The 26,965-nt window shown below is 42.1% G+C and overlaps 1 protein-coding gene and 1 long non-coding RNA gene across 4 annotated transcripts in view; one reads left to right on the top strand and one right to left on the bottom strand.

The window, feature by feature from the left end:
- Nucleotides 1-21,939, top strand: part of LOC108883423 (tensin-3) — a 31,423-nt gene extending 9,484 nt beyond the window's left edge. Inside the window, exons 6-28 of one of the 3 annotated variants that reach the window (XM_018676534.2) lie at nucleotides 53-136; nucleotides 736-848; nucleotides 1,291-1,351; nucleotides 1,521-1,596; nucleotides 1,687-1,816; nucleotides 2,073-2,138; nucleotides 3,362-3,463; nucleotides 7,046-7,087; nucleotides 8,364-9,557; nucleotides 12,599-12,756; nucleotides 12,855-12,987; nucleotides 13,116-13,199; nucleotides 15,122-15,254; nucleotides 15,378-15,940; nucleotides 16,041-16,127; nucleotides 16,230-16,361; nucleotides 17,609-17,704; nucleotides 18,071-18,148; nucleotides 18,349-18,426; nucleotides 18,669-18,837; nucleotides 18,919-18,987; nucleotides 19,247-19,276; nucleotides 20,312-21,939. In XM_018676534.2, the coding sequence (XP_018532050.1) occupies nucleotides 53-136; nucleotides 736-848; nucleotides 1,291-1,351; nucleotides 1,521-1,596; nucleotides 1,687-1,816; nucleotides 2,073-2,138; nucleotides 3,362-3,463; nucleotides 7,046-7,087; nucleotides 8,364-9,557; nucleotides 12,599-12,756; nucleotides 12,855-12,987; nucleotides 13,116-13,199; nucleotides 15,122-15,254; nucleotides 15,378-15,940; nucleotides 16,041-16,127; nucleotides 16,230-16,361; nucleotides 17,609-17,704; nucleotides 18,071-18,148; nucleotides 18,349-18,426; nucleotides 18,669-18,837; nucleotides 18,919-18,987; nucleotides 19,247-19,276; nucleotides 20,312-20,456 (3,823 nt within the window). In that variant the 3' untranslated portion in view covers nucleotides 20,457-21,939. The remainder of the gene's footprint in view (nucleotides 1-52; nucleotides 137-735; nucleotides 849-1,290; nucleotides 1,352-1,520; nucleotides 1,597-1,686; nucleotides 1,817-2,072; nucleotides 2,139-3,361; nucleotides 3,464-7,045; nucleotides 7,088-8,363; nucleotides 9,558-12,598; nucleotides 12,757-12,854; nucleotides 12,988-13,115; nucleotides 13,200-15,121; nucleotides 15,255-15,377; nucleotides 15,941-16,040; nucleotides 16,128-16,229; nucleotides 16,362-17,608; nucleotides 17,705-18,070; nucleotides 18,149-18,348; nucleotides 18,427-18,668; nucleotides 18,838-18,918; nucleotides 18,988-19,246; nucleotides 19,277-20,311) is intronic. The other 2 variants (XM_018676535.2, XM_051069998.1) reach the window with 2 other exon arrangements.
- Nucleotides 21,940-24,995: 3,056 nt separating this feature from the next.
- LOC108883243 (uncharacterized) lies at nucleotides 24,996-26,043 on the bottom strand. Its single transcript, XR_001960906.2, has 3 exons — nucleotides 25,961-26,043; nucleotides 25,347-25,475; nucleotides 24,996-25,243 (listed from the first exon to the last, which is right to left on the bottom strand). It is a non-coding gene; the product is annotated as an uncharacterized LOC108883243 (long non-coding RNA).
- Nucleotides 26,044-26,965: the final 922 nt, after the last annotated feature.

The following is a 26,965-nucleotide window of genomic DNA, read 5'->3' as shown; positions in this document are numbered from 1 at the left end:
CCAGTCATAATTGCCCAAAATGTTTAACGTGTCTCTCTTGTCTCCCTCAAAGTGCTGATCAGGCGTTGGACCGCTTCGCCATGAGGAAATACTACGATGATAAGGTCTCAGCTCTGATGACACCCTCGCAGAAACGGTAAGACCCAAAACATAAGCACGCCCTTCTGCGTAGCAATATGCGTCTAACCGCGTGTGTTGTTTGCCAGTGCTTTTGTTGACCCCACTCTCCATCCAAACACATTCATGTCCCAGACACACCTGATTCAATACACTCTGGGTATCCTGGTGCTGTTCGTCTATTTTTTTCCCTCACTGAAAAGCTTTGTCATTGTTAATCATTGTAAAGAGAGTGGGATCCCATGGTAACCTGGTGTAATCCTACCCCCTCTGTATCACTATGAATCATCATCGCTGACGCTGATGGCTATTAGCCCAAACTGCTTTCTTTCTTTCTTTCTTTCTTTCTTTCTTTTTATTCTCCAAGCTGTCATGTTTATCTGAAGAAACCTGTCATCAATGACAACAGGGACTGATGAAAAATGTAACATTTTCAATACAAGTCCTGATAAAATACCTAAGTTAAGTGCCAAATCCAAAAAAATATTTTTTTCAATGCTTTCCTTCCATAGGATCCAGCATTTGTGGAGCTCTACCCATTCGTGACTGAAAGACAATGTATCTTGGCCTCTGTTGTACTGATTTTGACCATTCCCCTTTTTTTAACACCCATTTCAGGTATGTTTGGATCCTCAACAGCCTTCTGAGTGGGTCCATGAAGATCAACGCCTCGCCCTTGTTCCTGCACTGTGTCATCCTTCATGGGATACCCAACTTCGACACCACTGGAGGTTAAACTCAGATTGTTTACCGCTACACACAGCTGCAATTGCCAATGAAAATACAGTCGCTGCCACCACGATGGTATAAAAGAATCCAGACTCAACCACATCAGAGTTGGAGTAGTAAACAAGAAGGAGACTTATCTGTACTTTTTATCTGTACTTTCTGTTTTTTTTTCCCCAATACACACACGCATGCTCAGACAGATAGCGGCACTTATATAAACATAACTGAAAAGAGGAACGTCTTTATGGGTTCCCAGTAAACCCATTGGAATTCACACCCGTGTTTGCATGTAAATTGAAACAACAAAGGTTTTCATCATGTCGTGGAGCCCAAATCCCTTTCTCACAACAACAGCTTATCACACGTTGGCTGTGAGCAAAACAATCTGAGAAGCTACTCTTGAGGTCATTTTATCAATGCAATTTTTTTTTTTTTTTTTTTCAGTGTGTCGTCCATACATCAAGGTTTACCAGGGAATGCAAGCAGTGTACTCATCTGGAATCTAGTAAGTAGCTTTGAATATTATTCTTTACTTCAAAGTTCTTCAAAGCAATTTTCTGTTTAACTTAGTTTAATGGTGATTTAAATTCTGAGTTACTGCTTTCTGTAAATATCTGTGATTGCTATCAAACTCTGGCTCACTTTGACTGGACCCTCTGTTGTTTTTGTTACAGTCATATTGGTCCAGGCCACAGAGACCGGGTATGCATCACCCTGGAGCCAGCCCAGCTTCTAAAAGGGGACATCATGGTAGGGAAAGAAAACAAGATGCCCTTTCAGAGATTGTGACATCAGTTCTCTACTGAAGTAATCACAATGTTTTTGTATTTTCTTTTGTAGATTAAATGCTATCACAAAAGTGACCTAACTTCAGAGCGTGAAGTTATTTTTCGACTGCAGTTCCACACGGGAGCAGTGCAGGGCTACAACCTGATGTTTGAAAAAGAGGACATGGAGTCTGCCAGCAAAGGTAGACCTAAAAAAAAAGCCAAGCCTGAGAACAGGTCTCAACGTGCCGCCGATATTTTACAGCAACTCCTCTGCTCCACGCAGCATCTGCAGGGCTCAGTCTGGACTTAATTTAGACTTGGCACTTTGAGACCAATAATCTTGTTTTCCTAAACATGTTACGTGTACTGAGAGAATCCTACTCCCAGATAAACATCATTCATCTTTTAATTTCTGAATGGCTTCACCAACAGCATTCCTGTGTGCTTACATTCCAGATCCCAGATTTCCAGATTATGGTAAAGTGGAGCTGGTGTTCTCAGAGGGACCGGAGAGAATCCCAGGTAGATTCCTAACTCTTCAGCTTTTTCAAAAGTAGCTACAGGGAGACTTGGTTTGGAAAAGCAGACATGGTGCTTTGTCCATTTTTTTTCCCCTTTGTGCTGTCCTGTGCTCTGTTCCTCCCCCTCTGCCCCCTGGTGAGAAGGGATGTGGAATGCTGCAGAGGGGAAATGTAGTGTGAAGTGTGTGCTGACAGAGAGGTAAAGGAGCACAGCATGTGCAGCCCCAGAGCCCCACAGGAATGAAACTGCAGTATGCTGTATGAGGTTGCATACGTGTACATATTGTACATATTGTTTGGCCTTTAAACATATTTTCAAAGTTTAACAATATTTTATGTCAAGTAACATAATGAAAGGTTTCTGCCAGGGTAACACTGATTTGTCTGGCATACACCTGTCTTTTTGATTAAACATGTGGTATTACTTGTCATTGTTGTCCCTCAAAGTATGATATAGATATGATTTCAATCTAAAGCTTCAGGGCTCACAGTAAAAACTTGAATACAGCCTGTTCTGGGTTTCATTTGTTTATTGTTGAACAACATGTGTGAAACTCACTTATTTTGCCGATAGTTAGATGAAAATATGGACATTAGTCATATGTCTGCATGGCAAATATGAATTTACAGCCAGGCCACAGTTAGCTTAGCTAAGCAAAATAATTGGAAGCTGGCGAAAGCTAGCTAGCAGTTAGTCTGGTTGTGTCACAAGTAAAAAAAAAAAAAAACACCTCTAAAGCTCACTAGTTAAAACATTATATCTGGTTTCTTAAGTCTTTACAGAAAATGTCATGTTAAAATCACATGAATTTTTGTTTATCTACCTTTGGACAGAGCCAGGCTTGCTGTTTTCCCCCTGCTTCTGTTCTTTCTGCTAAGCTAAACTAACTGCCTCCTGGCTGTAGCTTCGTATTTAGCATTCAGACATGAGAGTGGTGTCAATCTTCTCATGTAAATCTTGGCAAGAAATTGTATAAACATATTTTCCTGAATGTCTAACTATTCATTTTAAGGCTTTATATAGATGTAGTAAAAATACAAGGAAATCATAACATTGAGATACCATTGAAAGCAAATAAAATAAAAACCCAACCCTAAATATCTATGCAAAATAACCTGCTATTTCCTCCTCCTTTCAGCCATGACAGATGTTACAATAACATAAGGAGTACGGGGGGGTGCAGCTAGATACAGTATCTACAATAATGTTATTTTTGGCTCCAGGTGCTGACAGGTGGCAAAATGGGGCAGATGTTATTGTGGACTACAACACAGCAGATCCTCTAACCCGCTGGGATTCCTACCAGAACATCTGTGATGGTGAAGGTACTGTTGCTATGCTGCATTAGTCACTACATGACTCACAATCCTTTGTTCTAACAGTGCCAAAGTTTTCCCCGATGAATCAGATGCTATCTGAGCAAAAATATCAGTGGCTGTTTTATGAATGGAGAAAGAATGCATAGGGTGTTATTTAGGCATTAAATTTCCCCTCTTTTCTCTTGCTGTTACTATTCTGCTAGTCAATGTGCTCTCTCTGTTTCTTACTTAACACAAAACACACACATACAAACTCGTTTTCTCTAAGGGAATTAACACAGCGTGACAGGTCCTGTGCCCCTTGTTATTTAGGGACCGCAGTGTGATTGCATTAACATGCACGCACAGTTACCATTAGCTTGGTTTATGTTGCAGTCACCGGTAGCAGGAGTTATTACTCATGAGTGGGACATTAAGTCTTTTTTCCACAGAGCCTGCCTGCGCTTTTATTATGTTGAGGAAAAGGAATGGAAGTGAAAAATGTACCTCCGTGTAAGACAGTCTTAAAGTTTCAGGGTGATGGGTATGACAAGCAGTGTTGTTTCTGTGTGGGGGATAGGGAGGAGTGTTGTTGTATGTAGGGAATGCTGGTTTCAAAGGAAGAGCAGATAGTTCTCAAGAGATTTCTATTTTGTTGTTTCATCAAATGAATAGGCATGCTTTAACCATCCTACACACACACACTCACACACACACACACACACACACACACACTCACACACTCACTAAGAGCCACCCTGTCGGAGCGTCCCGTCCTAGCTGCGGTTGTTGCTCTCCACTCAACCACAGAATTCACAACAACCTCCCAGAATAGAGCGACGTGGTGGTGGCATTAAAACACAGATCCACCCTTTCCCAGTATTCATTGAGTGCTTTTATAAGCAGCTTGATGAAAATGAGCTGCCTTTTTTTAAATTTTCCTTTAAAATATTCCAACACGGCCATAGAGAATTTTATGCACACCTCTGGGAATGCAATTAAAGAGCCACCACTCAAATTTAAGAATTCATCAAAGTGCAGCAAAGACATCAACAAAGAAGCAATATTTTTTCTTGCCTTTATTCCAGAGCATTCATGTGGGATATTTACAGGCTTGTTTTCTCGTGTAAACACTATATCTGAGGGGGAAGACTGGGATCTTTGTTGGAATTCTACATCTACTTACCACCAGTCCTCTGGCAGGCCCCAGTTTGCCTCTGAGAGGCTGTCACCCAGAGGCTGGTGGGGAGGAGGAAGTTAAAAAACCCTTTGCCACTGTAGTGCTAAGGTTGTGAAAAGACAACTTAATTTACTTCAATGGTTTTTCTTCAATCACCAGCGAGAGTGTGTGTTTATCCCCATGTGTGAAGTAAGAGCTGAATTGTAAAGGACTGCTTTTCCAGAAAGCATGTTTACTTGAGTTTACTGTCAAGGTGGGTTATTGTCTTTGAGTGGAGACTGACAAACAGATGATTGCGGAAATGAATAGTTGAAATGTATTACTAGTTGTGGTTATGGCTTACATATTAGGTAAAATTAAGTGGTAACAAAATTCAGTTTGAGAAAAATCTGTGTAGCCCCCTTAGAGCTCATATTCACTGACTCTTTAAAGGGTTTGTTCACCCACATTACAAAGGAAGTATATTGTCTTACCTACCCCTAGTAGTATACAGATAGTTGTGGCTTTTTTACCACCAGTTTAGCGATATTTGAGATTTCTGACAACATTCCAGTACAATGGAGGTGAATGGAATATTGTTTGTCGGGCATTCAGAGGCTACATTTTAAAAATCGAATGGCAGCGTTTCTTTCCGGACGACTAGCTCTCATTAGTCTGAATAATCCACAGACCTCTTGATGGAAATTATTTCTGTGGTGGGATGTAGCTCCAATCAAAACCATTCATGGCAGGAAAAACTCTAATGTCATGATTATAACAAATCCCTCTAGATAACTGAGGAAGACTGGAATAATATATAGGAAGACAAGACTAAAACCACCAATCCCAAGATCCCGATCAGAGTTCTACTGGAAGAACATAATCTAATATTTAGTGATCACAAAACTGAATTATTAATACTTCTCAGGGACAAAACCAATCTTGGAGGCACAGTGGTTTAAAAAATCAAATGTGATCATTTTCATATTTTCTGGCCTCATCCTTTAATTCTTAATTTTTAGGAAGAGATCATTTACAAGATGATGAAAACCATCAGAATCAAAGATATTTGTCATATTAGACACCTGGGCAAAATCCCAGAATCCCCAGAATCTCTGTCCTTCCAGCAGGACAGCAAGTATGATGTTGCCCTGTATCAAACCCACTAATTTTGCTTGAAATTATATATTTAAAAGATTGCTAGGCAAAAAGAGAAAATTGATTGCAGCAAAGTCTGATGATTGTCCACAGTAACCAAGATGTTGTTTTTGGAATGAAAGTTGCTTGTTTCTATGTTTTAGCACCACCAACAAAACTGGATTCACTTAAATTGTATTGGAGTAGAGGAAAAAATCTCACTCTCAGAATGACAACTACCTGCATAGTAGTAGTTTGCTATTTTCTACACTTTCTGTATGTACAGTATGTGCTGCACAAATAGAACACAGGATTTTAAGAGACGCATTTCCCAGAGGGTCGTTGTCTACACATCGGAAGCACATGCAGAAGTTTGGGCGGAAGAAAATGATGATGATCATCATCATTATGCTTTCGACTCACGGTTTTGGCATTCAGGAGGTGCGGGATGGTAGTAACTGAGGCGGAATGGAAAGGGTTGGGTAATTGCATAGCCATACATGACCAGACCTCCTCCTGCGATACGAGAGCAGCTAGAGGAGCGGCTCCGGTCTCACCGCTCTCTGCACTGTAATTGGCGGATTATTCAGGGATTCGCCATACCACAACAACCAACATCATGAATTCTAGATATAAATGGTTTGACTGATTTTCTCACATTTGCTAGCTTAGGAACATATTTGGTTAACCATTCATGGGTTTGCTAATCTCAATGCAATCCCCATAGGTAACAGTTTTTAAAACAATTGTTGAACCCCATAATTGAGTTAAAGGCACATCTGTTTCATGGCGATATCGTACACAAGGATGGCAGGCATGTAATTTCACGACACACAAGGGTGAGAGAAAAACAACTTAGCTTCTGCTTTTCATGAAAATCGCCCAGAGCTCCAAGTGGAAGGCAAGGATTGCCTTAATTAAAAGTGTCTTTTTACAGAGTGAAAAAGTCTGGAGCTGCAGGAATGTTGTTTTCATTCTCTGATCCTCTCCGGGCCGCCCCCCCCCCTTCCCAGTGGGGTAGTTCCCTAATGCAGGGGAAGAAGGTCGGGTTACTGCTTTCCTCTGGCCCGCCCCTACCCTTAAACCCCACCCCACTTGTTTACATTCCTCTGCCCTTATTTGGACATCTCAAGCCCCCCCCCCCCCCGCCCCTGTGTGGAGTGCAAACACTCTCACCTTCTCAGCAGAGAAAGAAAGCAGGGCCAACTTCTTCGAACTCTCTTGGGCTGACCCTGACCATTATCTGCTGGTTAAGAGCCATGTCCACTCTCGTGTGTCTGACCGGCCTTTTCTCTCCTTTTGCTCTACCCGAGACGGGGATTGTCTGGTGTTCTTACCTGGCATTGGCAACGAAGGTAAGAGGTTTTTTTTCTTTATTGAGGCAGATGGGTGGCCATGAGGGGGAGGGAAAAGAAAAGAGAAGCAGGATGACAGGGCGGCTGACAGGGAAAGAGAAAGATGGCTAGCGTTGAGTGAAAGGGGGGGGAAACATCTGTCTTAAGCCCCCTTTTCACACCTTCCCAGAGGGAATGTTACGAGAGGGATTTAGTTGGAAAAATTCCCCGGCGGAACTGCGTTCGGCCTTGAGCAGCCTAAGCTCAGGCCTCCATGCAGGTTCCACAAGTGTGTTTGTGAGAGCCAGGGGCGAGGAGGAGGGGGGCCATACATACAGGAGCTTTTCTTGAGAAAGAGAGAGAGAGAGGAGGGGGAGCTTTTATCATGCATGTCTGGTATTCAGATCCTCTAGTCATGGTTTGACTGAAAGGCAAGTACTTAAGGCAGTAGGTTCAGGGAGAAGCATAGGAGTCATGTTCCAGCTCTTTTGTTGAGGCAGGCCACGCTGCTCACATACACTTGGAATTCTTCTCCAGACCTCATTTTGCGTAAGTCTAGCAAGGCTGAACTTGATTTTCTTTTCTTTTTTTTTCTTATTGTTGTCTAGAGTCGTGATATATTTGACTCTGCCTTGCTAAATGACTGACCTCTGCGATTTCTCGGATTAAGGAGTTTGTTTGGACATATGCTTGGGGTCAAGGGGCAAGCAAGAAGGGAGTAGGGTGGCTCAATTGCAGCAGGGTGAGGAATGCAAGGGTCAGGCTCTTGAGGATCCGCAGCCGGCGGACTCTTGTAGTGGCATTAACATCTCTTATATAATCTGAACATGTCTGCTGTGCACGCGGCACCTTGGCAGTTCACCTGATGGCCTGATGGGAGAGAGAGTTATAGTAAAATTAATGGAATATCTTTGCTTGAAATAAGCTTGGATAAGATTGATTTTTCGACACATCTGACACATCTAATACAGTGATTTGTCTCATTTCAGTAACATTATTCACCTTTTTTCTTTCTGCCAATGTTCATGTTCTAGTTATTTGTAGTCTGACGCTCTGTTTTGTCTGGATTGTTGTCTTTGTCAGGTGACGTACGATTGTAAGTGTTGAGCCTTGCCAAAAACAGATTCTGAATGATGGAGTTTGTTGGATGACGTGACTGTGCTTGTTAATGGAGTCCTGCTTTGTCTGTGCCATTTTGTGTTTGTCTGTGTGAGTCTCTGCTGTTTGTGTGTGTGTGTGTGTACGTGTGTCCATACCAGCTGACTGTATGAAGCGCTGCATCTCTTCTATTTTGCAGCGCCACGCTCTCAAGGCCTAACCCAGGACAAAGCGGCTAACAAGAGGAGCCCCGGAGCCAGCGTGGAGGCGACGCTGGGCAGAGGGGCCCGCACGACCTCCACCACCTCCAGCCCTGACCACAGTGACCACGCCCTCTCCGTCAGCAGTGACTCGGGCCTGTCTAGCACTTCCCTGTGGGCAGACAGACCCACGCCCGTCAACTCCTCCGCCACCGTTGCTGTCAGGGCTAACCAGGGCCCCAGCCAGCAGGAGAAGGTCCAGCTGAAGCGCCTTCTGAGTGGCTTTGGTCTTGAGGATCCCTCACTGGAGGAGATGGATGACCAGGGCCCTATGGTTGGCATCCAGCAGGTAGTCCCAGCCCAAGTTCACATCAACGGGGATCCCCGTCCCAGAGAGAGAGAAACTGACATCCTGGATGACGAGGTCATTACAGGTCACGATCTGCACAGCGTGGACAGCTTGGGGACCTTGTCGTCCTCCTGCCACAAGAGCAGCCAGAACTCTCTGCTGTCGGACGGCTTTGGGAGTCCCGGAGGTGAGGAGCAGCAAAGCCAGAGCCAGCACCACCTTCACCATCCTGCACCCCCTCCCATGGAGGAATATGAGAGAGCCTATGCTGAGGGAAGAAGGGGCTGTCTGAGCTCCCGGAGCAACTCTGTGGCCTCCTCCAATCCCAGTAGTGCTCCCATGCCCAAGCAGCATGTCTACAGACAGGGAAGCTATTCCACACAGTCCTGGGTTCGCCAGCAGCAGATGGTCACCGCTCAACACTTAATCTACATGCCAGAGGAAGGAAACGATACTGAAAGATACCCAGGGAGCAAGCAGGGGAGCAGTTCACCCAAAGTGGGCCTACCCGCCGAAGCGCAGGGCCACACCAGGGACACTACAGTGGATGCTCTGAGAAACGCGCCGCCCCACCACAAGGAACAGAAAACGATAAACAATAACAACAACAAACAGGACGAGGAGTTCAAATCTTTAACTATGGACATCGACAACTCCATCGATCAGCTCAACCAGCTGATCATGGACCTGGACCCCACGTTCATGCCGGTGGCAGGCCACAGCAGCTCCATCAAGAGGAACGGCAGTGCGCACGTAAACAGCTCCGTCGGCAAATGCTCAAACGGCATCAATCTCAGATTCAGCGATAATAACGCAGCAACCCTGACAAACACACAGCAGACAGGTAAGATAGTCAGACAGTCTGGGTGTGGTGGTGGTGGCGGTGATGATGTGGTGTGGTCTGTAAGTGCGGTTGTGAAAAGAAATGTGCGACAGATCACTGTGAAACCAGAGATGTCGTTTTGCTAGAGGTGTCTGATAAACACTTCAAAGATATAGGTTATAAAACAACTTTAATGAACACGCTGAGAATATTTTAATTTCCTCTCAAACAGCATCGGCTTTTCTTCTCCTGCACCGCAGCACTCGACCTAACAAAGCGCACCTTCTCTCCCTCTCCCACCTGGCGTGTTTTAGTGGCAGAAATAGCAGGATTGTTGCCAGGTTTTCAGATGTTTTCAGTATGTTTCTGAAGAAGGAGGGCTGCTCAGACTTGTCTGTAGAGCTATCTGACTACAGGATCGGTACGGTACATGAAGAGAGGGAGAGCAGCTGTCATCTGCCTTTCTGTACATAGCCGTCCCTCAGCGTTGGATTATAGAGATTGCATACTGGGAATACAGATATCTGCAAAATCAAAGTCCTTAAAGTTGTGTTTTCCTTCCCGCAGACTGACAGGTGATTGTTACGTGTAGAAGCTATAAAACATTACACGTACACCACTTCTTTCATTCAATGTTAGTCATCTCTGATAGATGCTCTCATAATTACTGTGTCATGTCATTGCACTTCCATCTGTCCAGGCTCTTTTCTTTTGAGCTCTTATCAGTAACATACTAAAATGTCTCCTTTGATTGTTGTTGTTGTGTTTGCAGAGGTTATGCAACGTAATGACTCTTGTATCTACAGTGGATATCATTGCTTCATTCATGTTGAAACTGATCCTAGAATCATATCCGAAGATGCTAGTTTACAAAATTCCACTGTCTATTATAAGGTTGTTTTTCCCCCCAGCCCTTCAATCGTGATAAACATAATAACAAAAATGTTTTTTTATCATGTACTGATGATGGCAGTCTCTTTTCATTTCAAGATAAGAACTTTTTTTTCCCTTATGTTAGATTTGGCTCACATTTAAAGGTTATGAAGTTCAGTTCATTTGACTTCAGAATACTCATACTCTTTGTGCAACAGCGCTTCATTATATTTTATAACTGAAAGCCAGTGAGGCAGAGAGAATGCAGAAAGCTGTCTAGATATAAGCAGTGCGTGACTCACACTCCAGTGTGTACGTGTGTTTATGGGGGAGGGAGGGTAGGCCTGAGGAATTTCCAAAAAGAGGAACAAGTCAGCCCGGAGGCCATGTTTTTTCCATTCGATTCCAAAGGTGTACCTGTCTGTGCATATCAACTACACAGAAGTATCATTCCAAGAAACAAACGCCAAAGGCTTCAGCTTTTCTGATTCACAAATAACCTGTTGGAAGTAATGGATTGTTTTGCTTTTAATGTAGGTTCTGCACTAGTGATAGTAGTCATGGCTCAGAGTCATTCTGCAGAGCTGTGTTATTACACAAAGTCTGGGCAGAAGTTATTTATGATAAAGGGAAGCTGATAAAATTGCTTTGATTTTATGGATAATACATGAGTATGTGCCAAGCCATTTTAACCCCCTTGGCTACCTTAAAGAAAAGAAGAAATGGACGGAGATGGAGGATGGAGGTTACAGTATTTATGTTGTATTAACTGGTGTACAGCAACTGCTGTTACATTCATATTATATTTGCCCTATTTTTATCTTACAGAGTTTTGGCACAAGATCCAAGAAAACAATACATGTTTGCAAAAGGCAATTGCAGTTGCTTCAGTTGACATCAAGAGTTATTACATTTATGAATTATTGAGCTTTTTATGATGTTAAAAGAATGTCCCAGTCTTAGATTACTCTCAAGTATCTGTGGGCAGTATGCATAAAATCATAAATCTATAATAATATATATAAATTATCTATCTATATATGTAACATTTTAATATAAATGTGGACTGTGATATATAAGATTGTCAAGGAGTTTAAGAAACCATTTCTAACTAAATTAACCACATAGGAGTGTCTGTTTTTGACTCCTCCAGTGAATTAAATACCTAACAAATCAATGTATTTATTAACATTAATCAAACCCTGCGTTCAGAGATGATAAACTAACAACAACTACCTTGTTGGTAATTGTGTTACTAAATATCTGTTGCTTCACAGCACTGTGTATATTATATTGCCCAACCCTGCTCTTGAGATCATATTAGGTTACAGAAATGATGGCACTGAAAGTGAGTCATTGGAGAGAATGAGAGTTTGTCTCTGTTGCATGAACCATTCATATCCATGCTTGCCCGTGGCCATGACTGTAACACATGCCTCTTAACCAACACAGACAAAAAACACACAACCTCTGAATCAATAATAAATACAAACTCATCCAGACAGATGTAGGTAATAGAGGAGGGAGTACTTGGATCACTGAAAAGCATGCATGGAGAGACACTGCCAAGTATCCATGACACTGTCAGTGTCATCCATATGCACCCCAGACCGAGTTATGATCCCCGGCAGCACAGGGCTTCTGCACCATTAACATTCTTCAGGGCTGGGAGGCCAGAGCTCGCTGGGAGGGCTCAAATTAACACCCTGGTGCTGAGTGGTGGCACTCTTCAGAGTAGTCACAACATTAACCCCCCACCCCACCCCCACACACACACACCCACTCCACACCCTCAAGCCCACTAGCTAGAACCCTGGAATTCTTCAGCTGTCCTCTCAAAACATGCACCCTGGGGGTTAACAGTGTGGTCATTTTACTTTATGGACTGACAAAATAAAAATGTCATCAGTCCCAAACTTTTTTAGAGAGGGAAGTCATGAGAGTAGCCAACCCAGTTTACACAGTTGTCATCAGGGCACACAGTTTAATTTAGTAAGATACACTGGCATAAACTTGTTCAAACATTTTGCTGAATAATTTTCTAAAAATAAAAAAGCGGCCAACGGTTAGAGTGCTGTTACTTTTCCTCTCAGTGTTTTTATGTGCTTTACTTCTTTAAAATCAGTGATGCCTGTAAATCTGTTACCATTTAATGACCTGCCCACTGCTGTCTACCTGTGTGTATCCAGCTGCCCAGTCCAGTGAGGGGCGCGTGGGTGTCACGCGGAGTTTGAGTCACCAAGGAAGTGATGTCACAGATCACCCAGGCTTCTGTAGTTCAGGGTGGGGTGGGACGGAGGAGTACAGGGGCCAGCGGACATACTCCCCCTGTGTGCCGCAGTCCCAGGTAATGCTTGTCCCAGTGTGTAATGCTTGTGAGTATGCTGAAATTGTATTCTGAAAGGATGCATGCATCTGTGTGTGTGTGTGTTTTGTTTGTTCCAGCATCCCATGTTATACAGGACTGACAGCGCCGACTACAGGGCTCAGGGCCCAGACATGGACAGTGGGGTCGAGGCAGGGAGTGACATGACTCCGCCCACTCCTGCTTTCCCCATCTCTCCACCAACACCTTATGGTAAGTACTACACGTTTCCTGTGTTATTGTGAATAGCTTCCTTATGTCAGTGTGATTGACTGTGGCCAGCTTTGTTTTTGTGGCTTTAAAATGAATTCCCCTGTCCTTGCTTTCTTTTGCATTTTCAGTGAAAAACATGTCAGAATTCATGCACATCAGGCAAACACCATCTCCCAGCATGCAGTCGTATGGAGGCTACAGAGGGGACCACGGTAGGTTCAAATCACCCCTTAAACTGAATTGTTATTTTGAGAAAAGGTAGCATCACATGAAGAAGCTGTTATGAAAATTCTTCACGTCTGAGGGAAGAGAGAGGTCTTTCTTTGTGAACTTAGCAGCGGTATTTAAGAATAGACACAGAACAGCGGTATAGAAAAACAATTCTTCATATAATTTGAAGGTATATTTTTAAAGCACAAAAATGTCACTGTATTATGAACTAAAAATACAGACCATGTAACCTTTTTCTAAACCAATGGATTTGAGGCTCCTTATAATCAGAAGTTTAACAATTGACAAAAGTGCTGTGAAGACCATGAAAACATTAAGACTGGGCAAACACACTTTACAGGACCATACTTGTGTTTTTTTTTCTCTAAACCACTTAAAGATAGTGAGTGACTTCTCTCATGTCTGCCCTGTGACTGCCTGTTTGGGTCCACTATCTCGTCAGAACAAAACTATCTCATGTCCTTCTTGCTTTTTACCTAATAATGGTGAGATTGTTCCTCACAGAATTTTAGCGGTTTTGAGACGGAGGCCGAAAACAAAGACGTCTCATAAATGCTAAAACAGGGAGATTCCTAACCGGTCTCTGCCCTTCTCTCGGGTTTTTTTGGAGAATGTCTGTGTGGTCACAGCCTGATGAGAAAACTTTTTTAGACATAGCAGTGTTGTTCTTTAGATTAAACCAAGTCCCCTGTGTTTCTTTGTATTTGGATGTGTTTTTCTTTCTTGTGGTGTTTATTTGAGGTGGAACACACCCTAATTGTGAGATTGTTTCTCAGAGATTTGAAAAATGTGTACATTTATAGAACACTGTAGCAGCAGCACTTGTGGACTTTGGTGAAAATTCCAAAATCTTTTCATTTGTGTCAAATGTTTACTCAATCTTAATGTTAGAAGTATCTTTTAAAAAAAAGTAAAACTGGTGTAAAGCCTGTCTGCTGACTTTTGTGTCGCATCCCAGATGGTTTAAATTAAGCAAGTTGTGTTGTATTTGCTGTGTTTTTGGGATCGCTGTTGTCACAGAAGCACAAGGTTGTATATGCCAGGAACTACCCATGTACAGATGGATGAGCTCTCCACGAACCTAACCTTTACTTTCATTTTCACTCTTCTTTGACCCGTCATTGACTCCTTTCCATGGAGATCTACAGTATGCCTAAAGGCTGGAACTCCTGGAAGCAGATTTGTGCCCCCGTTGTGCCTCTTACTACCTCAGACACCCGGGCAAGACTCACCACATTCAATCCTGCCACATCTCCATGGTTACTGTGGGTCAGGAAACATGACACAAAAAAAACATTTGTCTCTGTCTACACTGGGGGTGGGAGGGGGGACAAGAAGAAACTAGCAACTCTTTCAGCTTTTGCATTTCTCGCTCCTATAAACGTTACCCGGAGAAAACCTGTCTGTAAAGCCTGAGTTGGAACATGAGCTCTTAGATTTGGGGCTGTCTGTGGCACCAGACTGTGACTGATTAAAATAAAGCTTTTAGATAATTATGTCAGAGGGCTTTTAATTTCTAGCTACAGTCAAGTTTGATTTGTTGGCTCCATGGGTTGTGGCAGCGGTAATTGGTGATTGGTTTCATATAGATTGATGGCTGGGTTCAAGGCCATGTGGACAGTTCTCATTTAATTTCAACTTCAATATTGATTGTTTGTTGCTGGAAAGAACCCAGAGCTCTCTCCTGGGGGATTTTTTTTTCCATTCTCTGTGGCTCCATATCATACTGTCCTACTTGTTCCAGCTAATTAATCTTTGCTTTATTGCATTTCTCTCTCTCCGGCTTTGTATTTATTGTCATGTTTACGGCATTTAAAACAAAAACAGCGCCATCCTGGCTGTGAATGTGCTCATAAATATGCTTGAAGAACTCTTTAACATCTCTTTTCTCGCTCTCACGCAGAACCACGGGAATATTCAGAGATGATTTGCCACGTCGGAGTTGATGGTTTGCCAGACTCCTCCCTCAACTGCCACAGGACACTAAATGCTACACACTCTGCCTCTATTGTTGGGACGCTTCAGCGGACAGACAGGTAGAAATCTGACCTCTGCGAAGACTTAAAGCAGCATTAACCATTTTACCACTAGAGGATGCAATTTAGGGGTAGTGGGATCAGTGGGTATGTTGGTGACCTTTTTTTTTCTCTTAACTCCAGCTCATCCATGAATCAGTCCTGGCCAGAGCATCCTGTCCTGACCCGCCACTCCTCCCTGAGCAGCTACACCTCCACCAGACAACCACTGCCACACTCTATGTCACTGGACTACAGCCACCACTCCCCTCCCCTGCACCACCCCCACATCCACCCTGCCCCCAACGCCCACAGCTCCCCTCGGAGCAGCCAGCGGAGCCGCATGGCACGCTACGCCCTGAGCCACAGCCCGGCTCAGAGCTTTGACGAGCAGGACGACTCAGGTGTCAGCTACGGCATGGACTGCCCGAACTCCAGTTCCTCTCTGCTGGGGAACGGAGGCATGGACAGGGATCTTTTGACCTCTGTGGAAGTGCAGAATCGGTCACATCAGATGCCCCAGATTCAGCCCCCGCTCCTGCCCGAGAAGAAGAGGGCGTCGGACGGGGAGCACTCGCTGGGAACGGCCTCCCCGGCCCTCAGTGGGTTCTCGAGTCCCCACAGTGGGAGCTCAGTTAGTATTCCCTTCCCCAACGTCTTGCCTGACTTGTCAACTCAAACGCCAGGCACAGCCTCACCTCTGCCAGGTAAGCTAAAGCCTTGCCTGACTGTTGTCACTTGAGGTGATTAACACACACAAATGAATGCTGCTAAAGCTGTTTTGGCTGATTATTGTATGTTTTTCAGATGTACTGGCCAGCAAGCAGGTTACTGTAAAATTTGTGCAGGACACATCAAAATTCTGGTATAAGCCAGATATCTCAAGGGATCAAGGTAGGCTTCCAGTGTCCACTTTATATCCTGAGTAATGACAGAAAAAGAAACTTTTCCATAAAACGGCAGAGTGTCCTCATTATTATGTTTCTTTTCCCTCAGCCATTTCAGTCTTGAAGGACAAGGAGCCTGGCTGCTTCATCGTGAGGGACAGCCACTCCTTCAGAGGGGCCTATGGACTGGCAATGAAGGTGGCTACACCCCCACCTTCCGTTCTCCAACAGACCAAGAAAGGTACAACACATGTGAAAGGGGGGAAAAATATGGATTAAATATGTTAATATTTCCCAAAACTATTCTTTCAGTCATCAGAGGGCAGCTATCAGGGATTGGTCCTCCAGTGTTCATGGGAATCATACATCACACAATCCCACACAAAGCCCATCTACAGTTACAGCCCACTGTACTCGCCTTCATGATGGAACATGAGAGTCCCCTCCCCTGTTTGTGTCTGTGAGAGCTCCTCACTCTGTGTTTCTCTCCTGGGCATCGTCGCGATGAAGCCAAACAGACCCCTATTGCCTGATAAGTCTTAGATGTACAGCTAATGTTTCATTCCTTCACAAAGGATGTGCAGAGTCCATAAGCCTACTCTGATCCCAGGGCCTTCTCCTGGGAAGCTCCCTGCCCCACATAAATAGATGTTATATCCATTGACCTGGGGTCAAAACAGACTGCCTGGGTTTTTACCTCCTTGTGTATTTGTTACAGGAAATACGGGATGGTATTTTTTTTGGGGGGGGCGGGTGAAGAAAACAGAGGCTCTAGAGGAATCTGTCCAAACATTCTCTGGCCGTGTTTCAACATGAAAACAAAGGCAGATTGAGTGATGATAGATTCACTTTTTCTTTAAAAAAAAAAGAGGCCAGAGGACAATAAATCCCACTGTGTGCATCAGAAAAAAGCTGGATCACTCCTAAGGTGTATTTTTCGACAAAACAACACGAGGGCACAAAGGATGCCATTCTGCCCTTCCTCTACCAGCTCACCGCAGCATTCAACCCTTTCGTTTTACCCCCCACTCACACCTGTCCTTTTGTTTGCCGTCACCCCTCCGCGGTCCGACAGCACCTGTGGTGACATCATGACACGGTCCTTCTCCACACTTTCAGCTTAGGGCATTGTGGCTCCTCATAAGTGTGAAACCCAACCCACCTTAAGGAGCGAGGTCTTTCTCCAAGCCTTTGTGTCAAGAAATTCCTCACATAGACTCCTCCTGCCCCCTTAGAGACACTTCTGTTGAATCATAATCCCATTAATCTTCGGAGAGATTGAATGTAGCGATTTAATATGTTTTATGTAACTCTTCCAGGCTGGGAAATTACGTGTTGTTCCTGAGACAAGCACTGGGAGCTGTTATTTAGGGCAGAGTAAATCTAGGGTGTTAGATAGAGGGCAGTTTTACTGAAACAGACCAACAAACAATTGCGAGGAATTAATTATCTCTCTCTGTATTCTCTGTCCCTTTTTTTTCCTAACAGGAGGCGATCTATCCAACGAATTAGTGCGACACTTCCTGATTGAGTGTACACAGAAAGGGGTTAGGTTGAAGGGTTGCCCCAATGAGCCCTATTTTGGTGAGTGTCTGCTCTGTTAAAACCTCTCCTTGCATGCTTGCCTTACAATAGTGACAGCTCCAGTCTGTTTGGCTGCACCACACCAGAGATCAAGCATTCATGCACAACACTGCCCTCTACTGGTCTGTGGTGCATCGTACTACTGGCTAGTAGTGGGTAACTATGATACCTCTGTAGTTGAGTTGATGTGGTGAAGTGATTACATGGATAAGTCAAATCAACAAGACTGTCATTCCATTCATTGTATTGACTCTAATACAGCTGAAATGTTAACTTTGATTAATGGTTAGTTTTTTTTACATCTTTTTCGTAATTATATAAGGTGAAATAAATAAGTAGTTGATGTCATATGTTATTCTTTTGCAGGAAGCTTAACTGCATTGGTGTGCCAACATTCAATCACTCCCTTGGCCCTGCCCTGTAAACTTATTATACCTGACAGAGGTAAACATTCACACACACTCACAGAGTTTTGTTTATCTTTTAAGAACATTATGGTCAGAAAAGAAAATAAACATTATTTAGGTTTTGTGGCTACCCATATCTGCCTATTAAGCTGTCTGGCCATTCAGTCATTTTATCTGTTTATGTTGTGGTTTTTTGCCAAATAATCTTGCTGATGTTTTTGCTTTTCTTGTCCACAGATCCTCTTGAAGATATTGTAGAGAATACCTCACAGTCGGTCACCAACTCTGCTGCTGAGCTGCTAAAACAGGGTGCAGGTAACCAAGCGTCTAACCTCTCTTGCTATGAATAGACATTATGACAAACCACTGCACTGGACACAAACACAGACATAATACTTGTGGGCAGTTCTGTGACACTTTTGGAAATGAGCGCATCCACACAAAGCCATTTTTTCCTTGTCCTGTTATTATGGACTGTACACACTTGCTCTATAGTTATTTGCACTTGCAGTAGCTGTTGTGATCTGAGCACAAGTTGAATCTATGTGCTCCTGCAGCCTGTAATGTGTGGTACCTGGGCTCGGTGGAGATGGAGTCCCTCACGGGCGTCCAGGCGGTGCAGAAAGCCACCAGTATGACTCTGAGCTCCAACCCTCTTCCAACCTCCACCGTGGTCCACTTCAAAGTTTCCTCCCAAGGAATAACCCTCACTGACAACCAGAGGAAGTAAGTACCAAAATGCAAAGAGATGCAAACATATGCAAAGATCCACCTTTCACAATAACTATCATTTTGTCTTTTTTTAAGGCTCTTCTTTAGGAGGCACTACAATGTCAATACAGTCATATATTGTGCACTGGACCCTCAAGATAGAAAGTGAGTATTGCCAATTATAAGTCAGGACACATGGCACTGAAGGGTTACCACAGTGTTAGTCATGGCTATTGGTAGGCAAACCCATCATTACTCTAAGAAGGTGTGGCATGGCAAAATGTTTCCAAGATAATTACAGCTTGAGCAAGAAATTACATAAGCAGAGGAATAAATCAGTGCTAATTTTGAACATGCAAGTGGAGGCTCTGTGTAGTTCTGATATAACTAATCCTCTAACTAATCCTCTTTTCATTAAACATAGGTGGAAGAAAGATGGTTGCCCCTCAGCAAAGTAAGTAAATTGTGATTTTTTTTACAACCATTGTTTTCAGAAAATATTCACTTTTTTCACACTTTATTCTGCTATAAATTGAAATGGGTAAAATTGCCATTTTGTCCATCAATCTACTCTTAATAGTAAATGGAAAAAATGTTCCTATAATTTTTCCAAATTTATTTAAAAAGAAAAACTAAATCTCTCTCTTATACATGTGTTCAGACCCTTCAGACCCATCCTGGCAGATCCTCTCAGGATCAAAGACAGTCAGAGACTTGTCCCAGAGTTGGCTTGCTTATATGCTTTGGGTCATTATTGTGCTTAAAGGTGAATTGTCTTAGGTTGTATGCATAAAGGCCTGGTTGATGGAGTGCTGCTGAGATAGTCTTCCCTCCAGCAGGTTCTGCAGAGCACCTTTGAAGGTCTTTTAATGTGACTATTTGGTTCTTGATCAACTCCCTGACCAAGGCCCTTATTGCCCAGGTACTCTGTTAACTCTAGGAAGAGTCTTGGATGTTCCAAACTTCCATTTCACAATTATTGAATTCATTGTGCTCCTGGGAACACTCAAAGCTTTAGAAATGGTTTCATACTCTTGCCCCAATCTATGCCTCTTTTGTCTTATGCAGTGATAACTGTGGGATCTTACATACAAAGGTGCATACCTTTTCTAAACTAAATCCAATCAATTCAGTTTGCAACAGGTGGACACCAGTCAGGTTCTACACACATCTCAACGATAACTGAAGCAAACAAGATGAACCTCACCATAATTTAGCGAGCCACAGCAAAGCGTGAGAAACCTTTTGTAAATGGGAGATTTCAGGTTTTGATTTTTAATAAATTTGCAAAAAAATTCTAGAAGCATGTTTTCACTTTGTAGTCACAAGTTATTAACCGTAGATTAATGGGCAAAACAACAGAATAAAGTGTTAACAAAGTGAAGGGCTCTTAATACTTTCCAAAGCCTGTAGCTGCACCCAGAACAAACTTGGTCAGTTTGAGGCAGACAACAGTGCAGTTATTAAGCACTCTGCTCCACCTTTGCAGGATCTTCGGCTTTGTGGCAAGGAAAACTGGCACTTCCATGGACAATATATGTCACCTGTTTGCAGAGCATGACCCTGAGCAACCAGCAAGCGCCATTGTCAACTTTGTGTCCAAGGTGATGATTGGCTCGCAGAAGAGTAAGTAGGACGGAGCTGAACACCTGGACTGACTTTTACTAAGAGCAGAAACAACAAATAAAGGACAAAATGTAGGGACTGAAAATGATGATGGACATTAACCTTGGATATTAACTGGATATTATATACATTATGATCACTTACCAGCACCAGGACATTTAATTATATCTTTTAGCAGAAAATAAAAATCCTCCTCTAATTTTGTTATTTTTCTTTCCTGTAAAATGAACTGTAAATGAATCAATTAAGAAAATCAAGAAATGTGTAATTTTTTCTACTGGTTTAAAACTGTAATACCTTACACAGTTATTCATTCTTGTCATATTTTAACTATATAACAAAAAGGCTGCTTTTCTTATTCATGTGTAGAATTTTTATGGAAAAATCAAGAAAACCCTGCGTTTGCATGTTACTTTTTTTCTCTAATATTTAACCAAAACAAGCTTTGTTCAAGCTATTAACATCCTGTAAAACTCTAGCAGATGTAGAAGCACCTCTACGCTGCATTACTCCAGTATTTCCTTGTGGAGTTAAAAATGTGCAAAAGAGGTGCAGGAAATATGTATAATTTGGACTCTGGGACTGGCTACATCGAATACAGGATTATTTTATCTATGCAATGTAAAATTTTATTTTTTTAAACCGCCCTCTGTACATGTGCAGCATGTACATGGCTTCTCTGAACTTATCTTATTAAGACATGTGAATAATGACCACTTATAAAGCTGTCGGCAACAGTTTAATGAAAGAGTGTGTGTGTGTGTGTGTGTGTGTGTGTGTGTGTGTGTGTGTGTGTGTGTGTGTGTGTGTGTGCTGAGATGAGAGAAACCTTAGAAAAATATTTTAATTAAACGCTAATATATATGGACTTGACAGAAGTTGGTTAAAAACACATCAGTACTTTGTGTAGAAAACAGTGGCTTTCCACTCTTAGCTGCCACATTTTACCATCTCTGTGGGGGCACACGGCCAATAACAGCACTGCAGTGTTTCAGTATCAAAGATAAATCAGTATACATCATTTTGTACATTTATTGTGACTTTTAAAAATTAAAAAAGTCAAGTGTTGGAATTGCAAAATTACATTTATTATTTGACATATCCAGCTGGTCATCTGTCAATGACATATACAATATACCTGCTCTGGGAGAAAGATAAAGATATTTATTATCCCAGCTTAGTGTCTGTTAACACTGTATATGAGATGATGACCAAAAAAAAAAAAAAAAAAATCATTCCTTTCAGCTATTTTTTTGTGTTGGGGAGCCATTTTATTCAGAGAGGGACCTACCACCACAATAAAGCTCTGTTAATATTCTTACATTGATTATGTGCAAATTTTTTATCATGTTCGTGATCTATTGTCTGTACCTCATACTTATCTCATATAATACTGTGCCTCTGTTTATAACATGCTACATGTGAACAGTTTATTTGTATATTAATATTATGTTGTTTGATGTGTTCTGTAAATAAACAAAAGGAAACATCTGTGTAATGTTGGTAATCTGTTAATCCCCCTAAATTAAAAGTTCAACATAGGCATTTTGTTTTCTCATCAGTTGTTTTTTGGTTTTGTGTAGCTGCAGCTTCCATTGCATGGAAATATTGTAGATATGTCCTGCATTCATTTTAAACCAATTTCCTTAAAATTTAGGATCTTTTTAGACAATTTTGAAAACTTTCTGTAACTGTAGAGAAAGGAGTAGCTTCAGTTCAGTTTGCAGCCAGCAGAGGACACTAGCAACACAAAACGTTTGAATCTGCACATGAGTGGAGTGGTTCTGCGACGTGGCTTACTTCCCCTGTCACAATTAACAGGTTTTTAGTTTTTTTTAGCCATAGCTTAAAGGTGGAAAAGTGGAACTAAAGCGGACCACCACCGCATCTTTTTATAAGGCAGACACACAAGCATCTTTCTCTCTCAGCAAGACACACGCATGCCCACTGTCTCGTTTTGTGAAGCGCAGTAAAAGGACTATACCTCCGCACAAGCCAGGACAGGTTACTCTAATGGTGCTGAGAAGGAATAAAATTGCAGAGTCAAGCCCTAAGAGGGGAGGAAAGAGAGTATAATGGGGTAGACCCCCCCCCCCACTACTGTCCCTCTGCAGGTGGTGAAAGTGAAGAATTCCCGGGGAGGGCAGGAAGGAAGCGAAGGCCCAGGTGTGGCGACTGCAGAGAGCCCAGAGCTCGTCTTCCCTCTGTTATTTAGTGCATAGTGGCCTCGAAATAAAAGAAGCCGGGGAAAGTCCAGAAAACCAAGCAACATTATTAGACCACAAAGAAGCCTGTCAGCAGAGACGATATTTCACACAGGTAATAACAGCGTGTGAGAGCATGAAAGAGCTGGCCTAGCTCGATGCTGCAATAATTCTCCATCACACTTGATTTATACGTCTTAATATTTACTATTACCAAGCTTATTAATGATACAGGAGAACTACATAGAAGAAAAAACGGCAAGAAATTTCCCGAGAGCAGAATTAGGTTTATTTCCCAACCCTTAACCAACGCATGGCAACTGCTGATGAGCTTCTGTCATATAATCACTGCTATTGTGTTGACATTCCTGACCTGAGCAAGGACCCAAAACAGACACTGATTAAGTCTGTCACATACAGTATCCCCGTCTCAACAAACACCAGCTTTCTGATAAACTCCACAGATTTACACCAGTCTCCGCCAGCAGACTGAGGCCAATCAAGTTTCATTTTGCAGATAATGCAGAGGTGAAAGGCCCTCTTCATCAGACTGACAGAGCTCATTCTCATTCCTCAAGCACCCCAAGCTCTGCAGCGTTTTTACGACCACTTAATTAGAGGGGCAGGGCTCATCTCTTTCCTCTGAGGCAGAACAAAGGTTGGGGAGCAAAAATAGAAAGTGCATTTTGGGATGGCTGCACAATTTGAGGCCCCTGTTTGGCTTTCAGCAGACGCTGAAACCTCAAAACTCACTGAGATAAACTGGGTTTTCACATAACAGTTCAGGTCAGGTCAAAATGAACGGATGTAACGGAGTAAAGTTGATGCTCATTAATTCAACAATTAGTGTAACTACTATTTTGCTCTACAATCATTCACAGATATTCATGCAAGGTGTTAAAGAGAGTAATCAAAACAGTCTGTGATGTACTACTGTCACAACTGCATTAAATGTAACTTATTTCCTGAAGGAAAGTAAGTCAGAGCTCAGGGGTGCCCCGTGACCCCTGGTCTTCTCCTCTTGATAATGTGGTCTTGGAGGGGCCATAGTCATGGTCACTGAACTGCAAACAACAAGCACTGGAGTCAAGAGCTGCCTTTGTGAATTTATGTTCCATAATAGTTTGAGCGAGAAAGTAAGAGCTGACTACTGTAGTTCAAGTACCCCTTCATCAAAACCACCTATCATGTTATCACGAATATGAGGATATATATACTGCATTTATTTTTCCTTTTATTTTTAAGAAATTAACTATATACTATAAACAACAAAAGGAAAATGGACAGAAATAATGTCAAAAGTTGCTTCAATAACAAGAAAAACTATTAAAGTAATTTCACTTGCATAGTGATACAATTAGATGTCAATTAGATTAGGTTTCCACAGTTGGGTGAACCTGTCAAAAACATCTATGACCTGTCATAAACATCTGTGATAACACTGTCGTTTCTCTTCATGTCGTGAGGTGCGGTTCTCTCACACAGACAAACCGTCAAACACTGTCACTTCACTCTCTCTCCCGCTCAACATTACTTTCTACGCAGATGGCCTTTTCACACTGGGGGCGGTTCTTTCCTGCGACTAATTAGCACTTCAATTTATTTTTTCAAACTGTTGTTTGTGTAATAAGTAGTTTCACACAGAAAACGAATGTTACATGGTGCAAAAGCGATTTTTTTTTTTTTAACTGCATCTCGATTTTTCTGAACTTTTGCATCACGAATGAAGGCATCACATTAACATAGGCTGCCAGAGGATATCCATCCAACCATTTTCTACCACTCAGAGCAGTGTGCTAAAACCACAAACTGTAAATAAAAAACGTTTCAGACAAACCTACTAACGGCAAATTGACTTAAATAAGACAAGACTTTATTAGTCCCACAATGGGGGAAATTTACATTTTTTTTTACATTTTTTTTATTATTATTACTATTACCTTATTATTACTACTAAATATAAATAGTTTAAATAGTTGAAAATATTCGGGGGAAAAAGTTTTTCTTAACAGTTTTCTACAATAAACATGTAAATAGAAATAAGTAACTATATCATAATCTGACAAAAAAACAACAACCACAACCATGAACGTAGAAAACTAGGCAGCTTGCTAGCTAATTTGACATTCATGCACTTTGCTTAACTATGATATTACTAATAGCTAGTTCTCACAGCCTCATCGTGTCTCTTCTGACCATATAGTTTTACCACAGACACTGCAAACAGCTTCTTGCAACAAATTTAGAACTATTAGCTATAGTTACCCACCCCTGACCCACCGGAACAGCAACCCCCCAGTCTACACCAAAATCATTTTATTAAAGTATGCAAGTTTTCGTGTATTTTTCGGTTTAAGGACACTGCTATAACAAGATTAAAAACTGAACAGAGAACTCTGAATAACAATGGAAGATGGTGCTAATAGACTAGGGTCTAGGTTTTGTTTAGACTGGGCAGCAGTGAGGTGAATGTTTGTTGTGTGGTACCTTGGCAAATTTCCAGGAGTATTTTCATTTCATCTCTTCTAATGACAAGAGGGCAATGATAATGTCCGTCATTCCTACAGTTTTGCATCTGAAGATCTTCTTATCTAAAAGCAAGCCAAGAGAAAAAGTTCAAAATTAGCACACGCACCGACACACACACACACACACACACGTTTTATATATGCATTTACACATTGCATATATTACCTCTGAATGAAATGGCATTTTTTTATGTGGATATCCAGGTGCCGCTGAAGCCTGGATGGTTTGTAACTGGGGCAAAGTGGGCAGTGCGATGACAAATTTTCCACTGAGAGGAATTATCAAGTGATGCATCTACGACAGGGAAAAACAAATGTTATGATCGTAATGCATAAACTTCAGTAATCAGCAGAGTCTTTACACGATGTTCAAGTGTGACACCAGTTTACTTCAGTATATATTTTCTACACCGCAGGACAGAAAATCTTTACGTTAGCTCGAGCAACTAATAACCAACGTGGGCATTCATCTAAGACAACTGCAGACATTTCCTCTTCATAAACTCCTTACATAAACGTTCAGCACACTGTTACATACGAACAGTTATCTTACGTTATCCACAAACAGCGCGAACCCTCTTAATCATAAAACTAGCACACAACAAGCTAACCCTAGCCGCCGCTGGCGTAACTAACTTTAAGACGGCAACTAGTCTGTCCACGAGTGTAGCATTTGCGAGATTTGCATTTGTACATTTTGATAACAGCAATTATTTAAACGGCAAACATTAGCATTTAGACTTTTTCACTGTTTTGGACTGAGCAAAAAAAGTCACCCACCTTTCCAACAGGTGTGCGGTACAGCGAAAGGGAACGTAAAGGACAAAAACGAATTTATGCGTCATTTCCGGGGCTGACAGCGGAGGGGACCTGAGAGAGGAGGCTAAAACGAAAAGGGCTCCACAGTGCGCCTGTGAGAGTGTACTCTGATATTAGTTTAATTAAAATTAATTAATAGATGCGTTGGGATTTATAACGATATCAAAACACTGTTATTTACCAAATAAAATCCTATTTATTCACACAGACTCACACACACACAGAAAAAAATCACCTCATATCCGGCTACGGCGTGGTTATCTCAATTCACGCGTAGCGTAACTCGTAGTGTATCCTGGGCAGTAATATGCAGCAACTATGTAGATCGTGTACTCCTTGCCCCTCCCCTCAAGCCCCGCCTCTCCACGCTAAAACGGTGACACAGAGTTGAAACCATAGACTGTCTATGGTTGAAACTGAAAACAAGTGACATGGAAAAGAATATTGACATGGTAACCAAAAAAACTTTCACTGAAAGTAGACAGACATACCAAAGAATCTGCAGATTGTCATTGAAAAACACATAATTATACATGTATCACACTTTAGCGGATTCAGCTTTCTGTCCAGTTTGTTGACAGTCAAATCACCACTGTGTTGAGTAAAAAATTTGTGCACCCGGGGATAACGGGTAAACAAAGGGGGTTCATTCTGGTCATTTTGCAGACAAGGTTGGGTGTTATTGGGTGAACCTGTCAGAGACAGCCATGACTTTTTACACAGACTGTGATAAGTCTCTGTCTTTTCTCTCCCTTTCAGCACCAAACCACATCTTGAAACCACAGACCATCATCACTTATGAAATAAATGGAGCATTGTAGGGCCTGCATCTGCAAGGGATATTTCCTCCTCCACCGACTGTAATTTTTGCCTTTTTTCACTATGAGTGATGGTGTGTCTGTGTCAGTGAGAAAATGATACATGACCGTGCAGGAATAAATTACATGTATTTTTGTCTTTTTCATT

This window comes from Lates calcarifer, linkage group LG4, assembly GCF_001640805.2.
Source record: "Lates calcarifer isolate ASB-BC8 linkage group LG4, TLL_Latcal_v3, whole genome shotgun sequence".
NCBI classification, from domain to species: Eukaryota; Metazoa; Chordata; class Actinopteri; family Centropomidae; genus Lates; species Lates calcarifer.
Note: the sequence above shows the minus strand (reverse complement) of the source record. Positions and strands in the feature narration are given on the sequence as shown.